The sequence below is a fragment of the Myxine glutinosa genome, chromosome 8 (assembly GCF_964187855.1).
Source record: "Myxine glutinosa chromosome 8, kmMyxGlut1.1, whole genome shotgun sequence".
Taxonomy (NCBI): Eukaryota; Metazoa; Chordata; class Myxini; order Myxiniformes; family Myxinidae; genus Myxine; species Myxine glutinosa.
The window spans coordinates 79487739-79505036 of NC_136268.1; the positions used below are offsets into that span (position 1 = coordinate 79487739).

The following is a 17298-nucleotide window of genomic DNA, read 5'->3' on the forward strand; positions in this document are numbered from 1 at the left end:
TCAAACTTGATCTGAGGTATGCTGAGACACATGTGTGTCACGCCTCGCCTCGTTGGTAAGCCTGCAACGTCGCTCCGTGGAGCGGCCTGCACGTATTGCACTGTGTGAATTATATAAATTATTACCAACTCACGGTCTGAGGTACTAGCGATTCAAGAGATATACATTTTTTATGGCACATTGGAGAAGCCAATGCGAGGTTTCTTCTTCCTCAGCTTGTCACAACTCTGTCAAATGCGATCGAGTTAAAAAAAGTCAGAATTTGACCAAATCTGTTTTATTCGTTTGTTAATATACCTCAGCTATTGACAAATCTTAAATTAGAATTTTATTTGAGGTTAAAATGACCGCGACAGGTCGTGTCCAACGATGGTTTCAGTCTGTACATGTGATAAATAATTAAATCCGCAAACTTGACGCCTCTTCTTCTTCACGCAAGAACAACTTCTAGCTTCCAGACCGTACATCCAATAATCTTGAAATTTTGCACACTTGTTACTCTTCATGACGTCTACTATAGTGTGACGTTTCACGTCGATCAATAAAGCGATTCAAGAGATATCCATTTTTAAAATATTTTCGTTTAATAACAATATCTGCCAAACCACGTGAGCTATCGCAAATTCCAAAAGGACATTTTAGTAGACTGACATGCGGAACAGATCTGTGAAGTTTCCCCTCGATTGGATCAAAAATGAGGGAGGGGCTCGGTTTTAAAGGTTCATGCTTAAAAACGTCATAACTCTGAAACCATGTGACGCATGACATCATGCTCGCTGACGTTTTTGTTCGTCATGTGTATGCGATTCTGACTGCAAAGTTTGGCCTCGATCTGTTCAGCCGTTGCAGAGAAAAAGGGGTTTTCGTGTTTTCACGAAAAACAATATGGCGCCAGAACCACGTGACCTGTGACGTCATAATTACCATTAAAATATTCTACAGACCGAGTCCCTCCTATGGTGAAAATCTGATCTCAATCGGTCCTATTATTGCAGAGAAAATCTTTTTTAAAGGAAATTAAAACTTAAAATGGCACTGAGTTAAGGATCATCAGAATTATCAGAATTCCGAAAGTTCAAAGTGCCATAACTTTGTCAAAAATGATCGAAACGTCGTGAAGTTCGAACTTGATCTGTCACTTATCATGAGGAAACCATGTGCCAAGTTTGAAATCATTAGCATTAAGCGTTTAGAAAAAAAGTCCGGAAAACTGTTCTTTGCGTGACGGACTGACGGACTGACGGACTGACAGAGTGACGGAGTGACGGACTGACGGACTGACGGACTGACGGAGTGACGGACTGACAGACTGACGGAGTGACGGACTGACGGAGTGACGGAGTGACGGACTGACAGACTGACGGAGTGACGGACTGACAGACTGACGGAGTGACGGACTGACAGACTGACGGAGTGACGGACTGACGGACTGACGGAGTGACGGACTGACGGACTGACGGACTGACGGACTGACGGAGTGACGGACTGACGGACTGACGGAGTGACGGACTGACGGACTGACGGAGTGACGGACTGATGGACTGATGGAGTGACGGCCTGATGGAGTGACGGAGTGACGGACTGACGGACTGACGGAGTGACGGACTGACGGACTGATGGAGTGACGGACTGATGGAGTGACGGACTGACGGACTGACGGAGTGACGGACTGACGGACTGACGGAGTGACAGACTGACAGACTGACGGACTGACAGACTGACGGAGTGACGGACTGACAGACTGACAGACTGACAGACTGACGGACGGAGGGACGGCGTGCAAACCTATAGTCCCCTCCGGTGTACACCGGTAGGGGACTAATAAATAGTGGGGTAGATCAAACGGGAAAAAACTGAATTGAACTCCAAGAGAAGACCCCAACACAAATTCAGCGAATAAAGCAGCAGTCGTGTAAAACCGGCCGTAATCTCAGCAGCAATAACACACTTGGACACCCATCAAAAAGAGAAGAGAACAAACAACATGAAAAAGGAATGAAAATTATTTGAAGATAATATTAATAAAGCCAAAATATTTCTGCAATCATCCTCAGCTGCAATTTATACCAAATGACTGCACTCACTCACTGTACCACATAATGTAACTGAAGTAATATTTTCTGAAGAGTTTGACGAAAAATGATAATGTTTGTAGGATGATTATTTTCGTCCTTTGGCGCATCACCTACTAAACCCGATGTATATTATTTCTGTTGACTTCACTTTTGCGCTGTAGCTGATGGTGTCGTTATGGCGGTGTAGGAGGTTTCCACAGACCTTATCGGTCCCTTTTATTCTCTCTTTCTTTGCCATTCGTTTTATTACTCTTTGTGTAATTCTAAATCAAAATCAGCGCCATTTAACTGCATTGAAGATTGCTTTTGGTGAAAGTGTATTAATTAATTAATTGATCCCTGGACCTGGTACTGGTATCGTTTGAGTCCGGCGGCGTCAATGTAGCTTCTTCATTCTGGTTGACTGACCATGACAGAGAACGTCGGGCCTCTACCGGGCCTGGAGGCCGTAGCTCAAGCCATCGCGGCTGTACATCAGCTTCGCTCTTCCGTGAGCCGCGTGTTCGGGAGCTTGAGGGGCGGGATCCGTGCGGGACCCGAGAAAGCTTTCATGACTGAGTTTCAGGAGAATCTGCAAGCAGTCAACAGAGACTTCAGGTGACGAGGATAAGGACTCCTGTGTCTGTTACTGGTTGCCTGTGATGTTATTTGCCTTTATGTTTGCGTTTTGTATATAACCTCCCTTGTGGGGGCAGCTTGAGGGAGGTAGGGGGAGGGGTGGAGTCGTGATCTGATGGGGCGGGGGGGGGGGGGGTGTGACGACTCCTCCCCTCAACATCAATCTTCAATCGCATGGAAACAGCTTCATTGATGAAAAGGCAGTAATTGTATTTGTAATTATTACTTATTGGAATAACCTTTGGCATGTTTCCAGTACCCCTGCGATTCCAGTACCCCTGCACTCTTTCTTTCCCTCCCCTCACCCTCAAAATGTTTGCTAGTTTATACATCGCTAAATGAAGAGAACGGGGCGGGGGGGGGGGGGGGGGTGAGTATTGTTATTAGTAAAATGTTTGCGAAGAGACAAGCACGACCATTTATTTATAAGGGAGGATGGGGATTTCAACTCATGGAGAGAGTTACCATTCATAGGGGGTGAAAGGCAGATATTTACCATCCTAGGTGGTGAAGGGCAGATGGTTACCTTCCTTGGGGTGAAAGGCAGATATTTACCATTCTAGGGGGTAAGGGGCAGGTATTTACCATCCTTGGGGGTGAAAGGTAGATATTTACCATCCTAGGTGGTGAAGGGCAGATGGTTACCTTCCTTGGGGTGAAAGGTAGATATTTACCATTCTAAGGGGTGAAGGGCAGATATTTACCATTCTCGGGGGTGAAAGGCAGATATTTACCATCATAGGGGGTGAAGAGCAGATATTTACCATTCTCGGGGGTGAAAGGCAGATATTTACCATTCTCGGGGGTGAAAGGCAGATATTTACCATTCTCGGGGGTGAAAGGCAGATATTTACCATTCTCGGGGGTGAAAGGCAGATATTTACCATTCTCGGGGGTGAAAGGCAGATATTTACCATTCTCGGGGGTGAAAGGCAGATATTTACCATCCTCGGGGGTGAAGGGCAGATATTTACCATCCTAGGGGGTGAAGAGCAGATATTTAACATCCTCAGGGGTGAAAGGCAGATATTTACAATCTTAGGGGGGTGAAGGGCAGATATTTACCATCCTAGGGGGTGAAGAGCAGATATTTACCATCATAGGGGGTGAAGGGCAGATATTTACAATCTTAGGGGGTGAAGGGCAGATATTTACCATTCTCGGGGGTGAAGAGCAGATATTTACCATCATAGGGGGTGAAGGGCAGATATTTACCATCATAGGGGGTGAAGGGCAGATATTTACCATTCTCGGAGGTGAAGAGCAGATATTTACCATCATAGGGGGTGAAGGGCAGATACTTACCATTCTCGGGGGTGAAGAGCAGATATTTACCATCATAGGGGGTGAAGGGCAGATATTTACCATCATAGGGGGTGAAGAGCAGATATTTACCATCTTAGGGGGTGAAGGGCAAATATTTACCATCTTAGGGGGTGAAGGGCAGATATTTACCATCTTAGGGGGTGAAGGGCAGATATTTAACATCTTAGGGGGTGAAGGGCAAATATTTACCATCTTAGGGGGTGAAGAGCAGATATTTACCATCATAGGGGGTGAAGGGCAGATATTTACCATCATTTACCCCCCTTGAGTACCAGTTCACTGGTAATTCCCTGTTTGTCGTTGAAGGCGGCAAAAATGGTTGGCGTCAGGAAGGGCATCCGGCCGTAAAACATTGCTTCAAAAAGGGGACCAAAAAAACAACAACAACTACCACGGTCCCCGAAAAGGCCAACCCCCGCTTTGCGGGGAAAAATGGCCTCTAAACGGTGGTTTTTTTTTTTTTGGTTTTTTTTTTTTTTTTTTATAGGGGGTGAAGGGCAGATATTTACCATCATAGGGGGTGAAGGGCAGATATTTACCATCATAGGGGGTGAAGGGCAGATATTTACCATTCGCGGGGGTGATGAGCAGATATTTACCATTCTCGGGGGTGAAGAGCAGATATTTACCATCTTAGGGGGTGAAGAGCAGATATTTACCATTCTCGGGGGTGAAGAGCAGATATTTACCATCATAGGGGGTGAAGGGCAGATAGTTACCATTCTAGGAGGTGGGGAGGGAGAGTTGCCATTCTACGAGGGTATCAGACTGTGGAGCGGAGAGGTAACATGTGGGGATGGAGGGGGAGGTGGGATCGATAATTCATGCAGTATTTGAGATACCTCAAACATGAGCAATGCCCTTAAATGACAACACCAACCAGTTTGTTTAATTTGTGAATGCTTGTGAAATTCACACCTGCCCTCGCTTATTCCTCGACATATTCGGCGTAGATATGGTGTCTTGCACAAATGTATTGGTGGGAAATAAACTGGTTTAAAATGTTTTTCATTCAAATATGTGTGATTTTAACAACGAAATAAACTAGCGCAACAACAATAAACCAGGAACAGACAGAACTTTTTGACCTCTTCCTCTTCTTTTTTATTTTTAAAGAAACGTGATTTTACCCTGATATTGTGATGTTGATAATTGTTTTGAGAGAGTTGTGAGGATTTGATTTTTCATTTTCTTTTTTGACTTTTACATTTTTTTAATTTTAATTTTAGTGATCTGGAGCGCCTTGCCACCCATGTGGGTCGACCCTCGGAAAGCCATCCATTGCACAACAGTGGCCTTTTAAGTTTGGATCCTGTACAAGACAAAACTCCAATCTACAGCCAGTTATTGCAAGCCTATAAGTGGTCTAACAAAGTAAGTTTCTTCATCCTGTAGATCTTGTTCTTTCAACATTGTTACCTCCACCACCTAAAGTGGATGGAGGTTATGTTTTCATCCCTGTGCGTTTGTCTGTCTGTGAACAGGACATCTCAAAGTTGTGGACGGATTTAGACAGAACTTAGTGGACAGGTTGGGTGTGTGACAAGGAAGAATTGATTCGATTTTGGTGAAGATCCGAATCCGGATCCAGATTCGAGAATTTTTAAAGTGATTCTTCATCATTGAGAGATAGGACCAAAAAAAACGATATCTAGCACAACATCTTAAGTTGTGAATGGGTTGTGACAAAACTTGGTGGATGAGTTGATTACGTGACAAGGACAAGCCGATTCGATTTTGGTTCAGGTCCGGATGCAGATCCGACCTATCAATGGGATACAAAAGGTTAACTGTTCAGTCTGGCGGAGGTATGCTCTCTACAGTGTGCTGTTCTAGTTTCCTATATATGTCTAGGTTTTTGCTTTTTATTTATTTACTCGTAAAGAGTCCTTCAAATATGACTGGTTGGAAAAGTTTATTCGATGTTGCAGCCTCATGAGCATGTCAAGGTTTGAAGCCTCAGCCTAGTGTCACATGTGCTTTTATCTTTTTTATTTATTAGACATCACTGGTAATTCCCTGTTTGTCGTAAAAGGCGACAAAAAGGGTTGGCGGCAGGAAGGGCATCCGGCCGTAAAACATTGCTTCAAAAAGGGGACCGAAAAACAACAACAACCACGGTCCCCGAAAAAGGCCAACCCCCGCTTTGCGGGGAAAAATGGCCTCTAAAGGTGGTTTTTTTTATGCAGACGTAAATGAACTAGTTTTACTCTGCGCGCATTGTACATCACGTGCAGCGAATTTCACCTCCCTGTGCCTTGTATTTATTGTTTGTTTTTTTAAACGCTTCTGTACACTGCCTTGAGGCTCGGTTTGCAAGCCACCGTCTACAATTCCAATAGAAGAGACAATTGCTCTTTATGTTAAAAAAATTTTGAAGTTGTTTTATCCTCGAAAATAGACTGCAGTGAACGCACATTCATGTTAAAAGATTGGCCTTTAAAACCCGAGGGGGACAGGCATCTGTACAAACACACAAACTGACATTGTGTTTTATATGATAGATTTGCTTACTGAAGTGCTTATATATGAAGTCACTGATGGCTTTGGCTCCTTGACAAAAAGGAAATCTCTATGATACGACATTTTTATTAACTAATTTTAAAACGAGATTCCAATGAGCATATCAGTGAAAAGTAAACAAATTTTTATAGCAAATAGTGATTCTACTGATCATACATATCTTCTGCTGAGGATTTATCCCATTGAAAACTGAGCTGCTTTGAATCAATTAATGATCTGGGGAAAGTCTAACTGGGGACCTTGCACATTTGGGTCATTCCATAGTAAATGGCAGTTTTGGCCTCACTGTCCCCAATATTTACCCTGTGTGTGACTAAAAAAGCACGATTAAGCAATTGGTTCTCTCTGTCTGTCGACAGACGTTAGTTTATGTTCAAGGAACAACTTGATTTCAATTGAATGTTACATTTTGAAAATGAATTGGAACAGGAACCTGCCTGTTTATCAGTATGTTGACTCTTCATTTTGACAAATTGTACAGAGTGTCATTGAGGTCACGCATGCACAGAAAGGAGCATGGTAAAAATTTTTGCTGTCTGGCAGCCAAACAAAGTTGAAAATCATTCCAAACAGGAAAATTTCTGTTTTTAGGGATGTCATAAAGGACACAAGAATAGGCATGAATAACTAATGTAACATGTTAAATAAGGTGGTGTAATAGACTAGTATACCACCTTAATAGGTGTAATTCCTGATCTTTTCAATTTGAGCTATGAATATGCAATGCTGCTAATAAGTATACCACCTTAATCTCCTCACTGATGTAAATATATAACAATATGTAACAATATGTCGTTGTATTTCTGAAATGATCAAATTTGAAATTTTTCATTGAATTTTGTTTTTGCATGTACCATGTTGCCCTTTCTACAAGGTTGTTTCCCTCCAGTCCATGGGTACACTACATGGCCAAAAGTATGTGGACACTCGAACATCACACCTGTTTGTGCTCATCGAACATCTCGTTCCAAAATCATGGCCATTATTAATATGGAGTTTCCCTCCTCCCCCCTTTGCTGCTATAACAGCCTCCACTCTTCTGGGAAGGCCTTCCACTAGATGTTGGAATATTGCTGGGGATTTGCTTCCATTCAGCCACAAGAGCATTAGTTAGGTCGGGCACTGATGTTGGGTGATTGGGCCTGGCTCGCAGTCGGCGTTCCAATTCATCCCAAATGTGTTCGATGGGGTTGAGGTCAGGGCTCTGTGCAGGCCAGTCAAGTTCTTCCACACCGATCTCGACAAACCATTTCTGTATGAAATTTGCTTTGTGCACTGGGCATTGTCATGCTGAAACAGGAAAGGGCCTTCCCCAAACTGTTGCCACAAAGTTGGAAGCACACAATCGTCTAGAATGTCATTGTATGCTGTAGCGTTAAGATTTCCCTTCACTGGAACTAAGGGGCCTAGCCCGAACCATGAAAAACACCCCCAGACCATTATTCCCCCTCCACCAAACTTTACAGTTGGCACTATGCATTCGGGCAGGTAGTGTTCTCCTGGCATCCGCCAAACCCAGATTCGTCCGTCAGACTGCCAGATGGTGAAGCGTGATTCATCACTCCAGAGAACAGGTTTCCACTGTTCCAGAGGCCAAATGGCGGCGAGCTTTACACCACTCCAGCCGAAGCTTGGCATTGCGCATGGTGATCTTAGGCTTGTGTGGGGCTGCTCGGCCATGGAAACCCATTTCATGAAGCTCCTGATGAACAGTTGTTGTGCTGATGTTGCTTCTAGAGGCAGTTTGGAACTCTGTAGTGAGTGTTGCAAACGAGGACAAACGGTGTTTACTCTCTACGTGCTTCAGCACTCTGTGGTCCCATTCTGTGAGCTAGTGTAGCCTACCACTTCAGGGCTGAGCTGTTGTTGCTCCTAGACGTTTCCACTTCACAATAACAGCACTTACAGTTGACTGCTGTAGCTCTAGCAGGGCAGAAATTTGATGAACTGACTTGTTGGAAAGGTGGCATCCTATGACGGTGCCACGTTGAAAGTCACTGAGCTCTTCAGTATGGCCCATTCTACTGCCACTGTTTGTTTACGGAGATTGCATGGCTGTGTGCTTGATTATATATGCCTGTCAGCAATGGGTGTGGCTGAAACAGCCGAGTTCACTAAATAGAATGGGTGTCCACATACTTATGGCCATGTAGTGTATGTGTGCTTAGTCCTCCGAGCCACAGTTAAATGAGGCAGAATTTCTGTTTTCCATTACAAGTTAAATGCACTTGCAAACAATTCAGCACCTGCATTATGTGTCACAACTGTAGAAAGGGCATGTTAACTTCTGTCTGACAACACAAATATATATGGTTGGGTGAAGGAGTCTCTCATGAGATAATTGGATGTGAGTGGTAAATGTGTTAGAAATGGGCACACAGTGCAATGGTAGCACTCCAGCCTAGAATAGCAAGAAGCGAGGCTCGGCTATCACAGGAGTTTTGCAATTCCTCGACGATTTCCTTCTCTTAAACATATTTGAGTGCAGGAACAGAAGGATCGATGACAGGTTATCTCGCTGTGGGTGGTGCACAGAGAGACTTGTTTTGAGCCTTTCCAGCTTTAGTATATATATATATATATATATATATATATATATATATATATATATATATACATATATATATATATATATATATATATATATATTGTTACAGATCGCGGTTTAGATGTTATGATGACCGAGCGGTGGTGTATGACCGCGACCTAACAGGATCCCTGACTCACCCGATTCACCCAGAACTTTGGCCGTATCGCACCGTAGCTGCTCAATGAGGGGAAAAGACGAAAACGACGCAATGCAAGAGGAAAAGGAATCAAACGAGAAGACGTACAGACGAGTAATGGGGTTTATTATTTACACACACAAGCAAAAAGGAGCAATCAAGTTTATTTACAACACATAAGACGCAGGTGACACAGTGCAAATTTTAGCTTACCTACAGACTTAATTAAATACCCAGGGACAGAACAAACAAAACAAACTCACGTATACAAGAAGGGTGGAAAGGCAGGAGGTGGATGGTTGGAGGGAGAGGGAGGTCCAAAGGGGGTCCCGCAGCACCACCGGCGCGTTTAGTAGCCGCCGTTCCTCTTCGGCCCTGCTCCAAACCGCCGTTCAGGCCCCCTTTCGCTGTTGGGTGCTCTTGCTGCTGCGGCCTCCGTCCGCTGCGTTCCCAGGACTTGTCTGGTCCAAACCCTCAACTCTTTCTTGTTTCTCTCACTCCTCACCACCGACTCCGCACCGCAACCAACTGACCACCGACTCCTTACCAACGCAACCGACTCAGACCAACTCCTTGTGACCAACTCCTTGTGACCAACTCCTTGTGACCAACTCCTTGTGACCAACTCCTTGTGACCAACTCCTTGTGACCAACTCTTTGTGCATCCCTGACCAACTCCTCGTGACCACTTCCGTTTTGCGCCTTTTATAGCGCCTCCAGCGATTACGCCCCCGGCGTTTTGGACACGCCCATCGGGGTGCTCACCTCGGCCCTGGTTGGTCGCGCGACCCTCGGGCTCCGCCTTGGATGACGACGGGCGGGCACGCCCCTCCTCCCCTCTGACGAGGTGGAGACCCGCCTTTCTTCTCCGACTCAAAGCACATGGTCAATGGCGGTTATTGGAGGGGAGGTGATTGGGAATCGAGGGCTCAGCAGTGACGAGAGGGGATGTAATATGGAAATGGAGGTTTTGGGGATGGGAAGGAAAGGGAATCTATTCTCTTTCACTGGTGCAATGGAGTATTTCAATTAATGGAAGACACAGCCTTACACTAATACACATAATAAGGATATAACTGTCAAAAAAGATATATCGTGTCCTGCATGTATGTTTTATGGACTAACTACGGGAACGCCCTTTGACCTTTATACAACCACAAACGGAGGGAGGAGGGGTGATATTTTACAACAACCTTTTACAACAACCTTTTACAACAACCTTTTACAACAACCTTTTACCACAACAATAAAATAAAAAAAACATTCTCATATCCACAACAATATATATATATATATATATATATATATATATATATATATATATATATATATATATGATGTGTGTATGTAACTGAAAAAACAGTCTGTGAAGCCATATGATTTTATGTCAATTAATTACGTACTGTTTGAACATTTTGACTACATGTATGTATTAATTACCATTGGAATGTACCTTTCGACCCTTTAGACTGCTAAGACCCTTTAGACCTGTGAGGACCCTTTCGACTCCAAGGACCCTTCAGGCCCCTTTTATCTTTAAGGCCCTATCAATACTTTAGACACCTTTCAATCCCTTTGCCCTTTAGACCTTTTATACCCTTTAAACCCCTAGATCCCAAAGGCCTTTACACCCATTGAGTTCCTTTAGACCCCTTAGACCCTAACACCATTCAGACCCCTTACACCCTTCAGACAGATTAGACAGCTGGGATCCTTGACCATTTAGAGCTTTAGACACTTTTTACGTGCTTGAGATATTTGACTCCTTAGACACGAACTACTATTGGAACGTACCCTTTGGACCATCTATAACCTTTTAAGTGCACACCACGCACGCACCTGGTGGCGACACCATGCCTGCGTGATCTGGCGGCACAGGTGGCGTGACATGACATGGCTGCGCTGGTGATGACGTGCCACCTCAATGGCCGGTCTAGACAATGATCAGTAGTGTACAGAGAATGGGGCATAGCCACAAGGGAGATGATAAAAGGGGATTTACACAGGTATTTCTGCCTCCCTCTTCTCCCTATTCTCTCTCTTCGCCTCACTCTACCGGCTGCGTAGCTGGCCGTGCCTTCCTCGCTGCCCAAGCTGCTCACTCTGGAGGCCTGCCTGCATTGGAGCCTGTGTTTATCCCCACATCCTTTGGAACCTTGCCTCCCTCCCCTCCCCTCCCCCATCGTGAGTGAATGTGTGTGTTCTTGTGGCACCCTAGGTTTCATGTAACTGTATTGTTATGTGTATTATCCATGTATTGCTTATTTCTGTCCATTTATGTTTAATTTCGGAATTCTCTGCGTGTCGCCTTGTCCTCTCTTCTTCAATTAACCTGTTATTTCTTAAGTGTACATGTCGCCTGATTACTGCCTTATCGCGCACGCATGCAAACCATTTTGGCCCGGTGTTTGATTAATCCATGGGGTAGATGTAAATATGTTAAAGAGATGAGTTTGAAGTGGCCGGCGGGATTTGAATCTTGACCCGAAAGCTACGCTGTCCGCTCGAACATGACTTCCTTTAATTCGGCCATTAGTGAAGCACATTGCTTCAGGACGGCAGGTCCGCATCAGCAGACCCTATAGATGTGAAACTATTATCATGTGACATCATAATGTGCTTGATGCTGACACTATAATACATCCATCAAAGCCTGTTTAAGATGCAGTATGGAAAATCATTATTGTACACTCTCACTGGCATGCTTTAGGTTTGAAGATGTTACTTTTTTTCAATTGAAAAATCTTATCTACACGTTTAGTGCACAGGCTAACAGTTTGCATGACCTTGTACAAGCAAACAAACTGACACAGCCATGTGCTGTGCTAAACCGACTATTGGGGATTAAAAAAAAAAGCCGGATGATCTCCTGAACTGTCTGTAGGACAGCCAAGGACAAATTCTTCTTCAGGGTAAATTTACATAGGAAAACCCCATGTTAAATTTTCGTCGCCGAAGGACTTTATTTTTTGCGAAATTCATCCTGACTTCACGTCTAGGAGGATACAGGGGTATCTGTGGATAACGGGAGCCTTTATTTGGCAAAAATCGGACTGGTAATTTTTGCCTCCGAACAACTCCGAACATGAGGTCGGGTCCGAACATGTCCCGGTTCGGAACGACATGACATGAGGTGAGGACATGACATGTCATGACATGACATGACATGAGGTCGTTCGAACGACATGAGGTCCGAACAGTCACAACTCCGAACAACTATGTCACAAATTCTTCTTCAGGGTAAATTTACATAGGAAAACCCCATGTTAAATTTTCGTCGCCGAAGGACTTTATTTTTTGCGAAATTCATCCTGACTTCGCGTCTAGGAGGACACAGGGGTATCTGTGGATAACGGGAGCCTTTATTTGGCGAAAATCGGACTGGTAATTGACTATGTCACTCACTGTGTCACCCGAAAACTGGAAAATCCGAAAAAATCGGACTGGTAAAATCGGACTGGTAATCGGACTTGACACTGGTAAATCGGACTGGTAATCGGACTGGTAAAATCGGACCAAGGACAGACATTCTGAAGTAATGTCTGTAGGACAAAAAAGCCAAAAAAGCCAAAAAGCTTTTGAAAAAAGCCAAACATATGTTAATATGTTGCGGATGCGGTTAAAGATGTTATTTTACCGAGCGGTTGGTATTACCGCGACCGAACAGTTATTCCCCGATTAGAACCCGATTCCACCCAAACGTTGGCCGGATCGCACCGCGGCTGCTCAATGAGGGAAAAGACTAAAACGACGAATGCAAAGAGGAAGACGAAGGCAAAGAAAGGTTTGGAAATACTACTAAATTTATTTACTATTTACACACATAAGCAAAAAGAAAGCAGTCACGTTTATTTACAGCACATAAGACGCAGGTGACACAGTGAAAATACTAGCTTACCTACAGTCTTAATTAACCCAGGACAGAACAAACAAAAGACAGACTCACGCGGGGAATGATGACAGGAATCGCAGGAGGTGGATGGCTGGAGGTGAACGCTTGGTGGAGCCAACGCGGAGCTTGGTGGAGCTTTGGTGGAGGTGAACGCTTGGTGGAGGTGAACGCTTGGTGGAGCCAACGCGGAGCTTGGTGGAGGTGAACGCTTGGTGGAGCCAACGCGGAGCTTGGTGGAGCCTTGGTGGAGGTGAACGCTTGGTGGAGCCAACGTGGAGCTTGGTGGAGGTGAACGCTTGGTGGAGCCAACGCGGAGCTTGGTGGAGGGTTGGTGTGACGGGTTCTCTCTCCTTCCCTCACAAGCTTCAGGACTCTTTCTCTCTCTTTCTTAGTCCCACCCAGTCCAACAACTTCCTCTCTTGCTTAGTCCAACTCAAGGCCTTTCTGTCTTCTGATCTCCTCCCTCCTCGACTCTCTCTGGGGGCCTCTGCCTCGGGTTATATAAGCCCCACCCTTGACCCTTTTGCGAACCTCCCCAAAACGTTCTCTCTCCGCCCTCTAAAGCCAACCCCTCGTTCGGGGTTGGTCGGCAAGGGCTGGTTCACTCCTCCCCTCTATGACGAGGTGGGGACCCGCCTTTCTTCCCCAACCCTGCCTCGTGGTCAATGGCGGCAATTGGAGCGGAGGTAGTTTCCAATCGACGAAAAGGGGGAATGGAGGTTTTGGGAATGGGAATGAAGGGAATCTATCTCTTTCACTTGGTGCAATGGAGTACTTCTATTAATGGGAGACACAGCCTTACCCTAAAACACAGAATAAGATATAACTATCGAACAGGGGTATTCTATGATTGGCTGACGTGTATGCTTGTGGACTAATTATGGGACGCCCTTTGACCTTTACACAGCTCCGGAGGCAGGAGGGGCAGAATAACAATAATAATAATAATAAAGCACACAATCACTAAAAAATACAGTCCTCATATCCGCAACAATATGTTAAAGAGATGAGTTTGAAGTGGCCGGCGGGATTTGAATCTTGACCCGGAAAGCTACGCTGTCCGCTCGAACATGACTTCCTTTAATTCGGCCATTAGTGAAGCACATTGCTTCAGGACGGCAGGTCCGCATCAGCAGACCCTATAGATGTGAAACTATTATCATGTGACATCATAATGTGCTTGATGCTGACACTATAATACATCCATCAAAGCCTGTTTAAGATGCAGTATGGAAAATCATTATTGTACACTCTCACTGGCATGCTTTAGGTTTGAAGATGTTACTTTTTTTCAATTGAAAAATCTTATCTACACGTTTAGTGCACAGGCTAACAGTTTGCATGACCTTGTACAAGCAAACAAACTGACACAGCCATGTGCTGTGCTAAACCGACTATTGGGGATTTTAAAAAAAAGCCGGATGATCTCCTGAACTGTCTGTAGGATCGATGAGCAATTGACATGTATTTGATGCATTGCCAAGACTGAGCACTCTTTGCCTGACCTGCCTTTTCCATTGCCGGATTATTGCTTTCCACAGCAAGATTCCTCTACTGTGAGGTCTGCGCCAGATTGCCTGTCTATCTCTCTTTCGAGGGCCATCAATTTGGTGGCATTGCACAGGCCAATCCAGTCTTGTTAACCCGATGCAATGCCTTAACAAATTGGGCAAATTGAGTTACCAGAACATGTTTGCTCCTTTTTTCTTTTTCGTTTTCCTTTTTTTCCTTATCTGCCATGTCCGCAACGCTGTTTCTTATGTCTTCTGTTGCATGACATCCATCCCCTTTCTGTGTTTCCTAAATCTGTCAATCACCATCTTCTGTCTGAGCTTTACCTTCCACTGTATTGAATTAAAATAATCTAGGAAGAGATAGCATGATCATTTTCTTTGAATTCCAAAATATATAGGCTTAAGGTAGTCTTGTGATCACATGCTCCGTTAACAGCAAGTGCAAATCCAGCTTTGTCCCCACCCTTTTCTAAAAAATAGGTTTGCTAGGACATCTTGAATGCAGCAAAATGAAGGAATGATCGTTTTGAGGCCATTTTTTCCCCGCTAAAGCAGGGGTTAGCCTTGCGGGCTTCATGACCTCATGGTTCCCTTTTGAGGCAGTTTTTATGGCCGGATGCCCTTCCTGACGCCAACCCTTAGTCACCTCTTACGATGAGCAGGGATACGGTGTACCTATTCTAAACCGGGATACACACCGGGATCATTCATCCCAGCAAGCTGGTACTCAATTTGCCGACCTCGGAAGGATGACAGGCTGAGTAAATCCCCCTGGTGTTAATTCAGCGATCGACCGGGATTCGAACTCAGGATCCTCGGATCTCAAGCCGGCACCCTAACCGCGAAGCCAACACCAGGCTAAGCAACACCAGGCTAAGCCAACACCAACACCAGAATGCAGCAAAATGAATCAAAAGATATTCCTAACGTGTGTGTGCGTGTGCACTGTATATGTGCTTGAAACACTTAATGGTAATAATTGTGGAAATGGAAACGGAAACATATGCAGGGCAATTATTAATTTATGCAAAGTACATTAATTTGTGCATATGCTGTCTGCGCATCTTTTGATATATTATTTCATTCGTGCAGACATTTGTAATGCTGAATATCATTTATTTTGAAATGTTCACAGTAAGTGTGATAGTCTGGGTGGTAATGGATGTACGTGTGCAAATCGTGTTAAAAGCACCACTCTTGGTTTTTCAAAGTATGATACCTAAGGATCAAAATAAAAATGTAACAAGCCTCAAGCTGGCAAGTCATGCCCATAGTCTGAGGTAGAACATGTTTGACTTCGATGGATCCGAGACCACGATGGATCCGTTACCAGGAGTGTCTGTCTCATCTGTGTGTGTGTGTGCGTACGCAGATTTACTTTAATACATGTCAATCTTTCTCAGATCCATTGTAGTCTATATACCTCAGCAACACTGCAGTTAGAAACATCTCATACTGGCCTTGAAGCACACATTAGAACACAGACTCACCTAGCGTACCTCAGGACCTCAGGAGTTTCAACTTGGCTAGTCATGCCCATAGTTTGAGATGTGAGCTGCAAGGCTTATTTGCTCGATTTGCACTCCAGGGTGGCCTTAAACACAGTTGGACAAAGTTGTCTATATTAATCAATACGTGAGTTTAGTGTGTTGATTGTGGATAATGTCTAAGTTAGCCATGTCCATTCCAGAGGGAATGTTTGTCTGCACTTCCATCTCCTGTGATCTACGTCATTTATTCCAAGGTATATATTTTTTAAATCTCAATTTTGCACAAAATGAGACGGTTATAAATTTTGCATTTAAAATGTATATATGCTAGATTATTTTAAAAAACTGTTTTTAATCCACAATGGGGCCATATTCAGTGATTTATTATGTGAAAGGAGTCACCGAGACCCCACTGAGGCTGTGTATTGTTAAACAGTCTAGTTGGCCTGATAACATGGAACAAATATGCACTACATGACCAAAAGTACGTGGTCACCCGAACATCGAACATCTCATTCCAAAATAATGGGCATTAATATGGAGTTGGTCCCCCTTGGCTGCTATAACAGCCTCCACTCTTTTGGGAAGGCTTTCCACTAGATCAGGGGTTCTTTACCTTTTTTGAGTCATGGACCCCTTTGAGAATCTGGTGAAAGCTACAGACCCCTACCCAGAAAAATGCACATAAGCACATAAACACAAAATTTTGCATACAATGAATAAATGTTATTGCATAGGAAAATGATTTCCTTCACATGCCTTCACATGCATAATCAGAATTAAAAAAACAATCTTTACAAAGAATATATCTCACTTTTTTCATGCAAAAATCAATGACTATTCCCTGAATGGGCAGGGTACATTTTCTTCAATTTCTATCGATGGGAACTATTCTAGAAGTCATAACTTGACGACGATGACGACTGTATGTTACCTGACTGTACACTCAGTATCATCCCATTTCAACCTATCTTACAGATCTACTAGTCTTCAGTAGGCAAGAATAAGTACATATCATCCTGCACATAGACAAAAAATAAAACTTTTTATGAAAAGCTAGCGAATATAAATTTTAAATAATTTTTATGCGCCTGGTTCATGGACCCCCTGAAGCCCATCCACGGACTCCAAAGG

At 44.0% G+C, this 17298-nt stretch overlaps 1 protein-coding gene across 1 annotated transcript in view; it reads left to right on the forward strand.

The window, feature by feature from the left end:
- The first annotated feature begins 2383 nt into the window (after positions 1–2383).
- MED27 (mediator complex subunit 27) overlaps positions 2384–17298 on the forward strand; it is a 141753-nt gene continuing 126838 nt past the window's right edge. The window contains exons 1-2 of the mRNA XM_068124688.2: positions 2384–2672; positions 5249–5393. Of these exons, the coding sequence (XP_067980789.1) occupies positions 2485–2672; positions 5249–5393 (333 nt within the window). The 5' untranslated portion in view covers positions 2384–2484. The remainder of the gene's footprint in view (positions 2673–5248; positions 5394–17298) is intronic.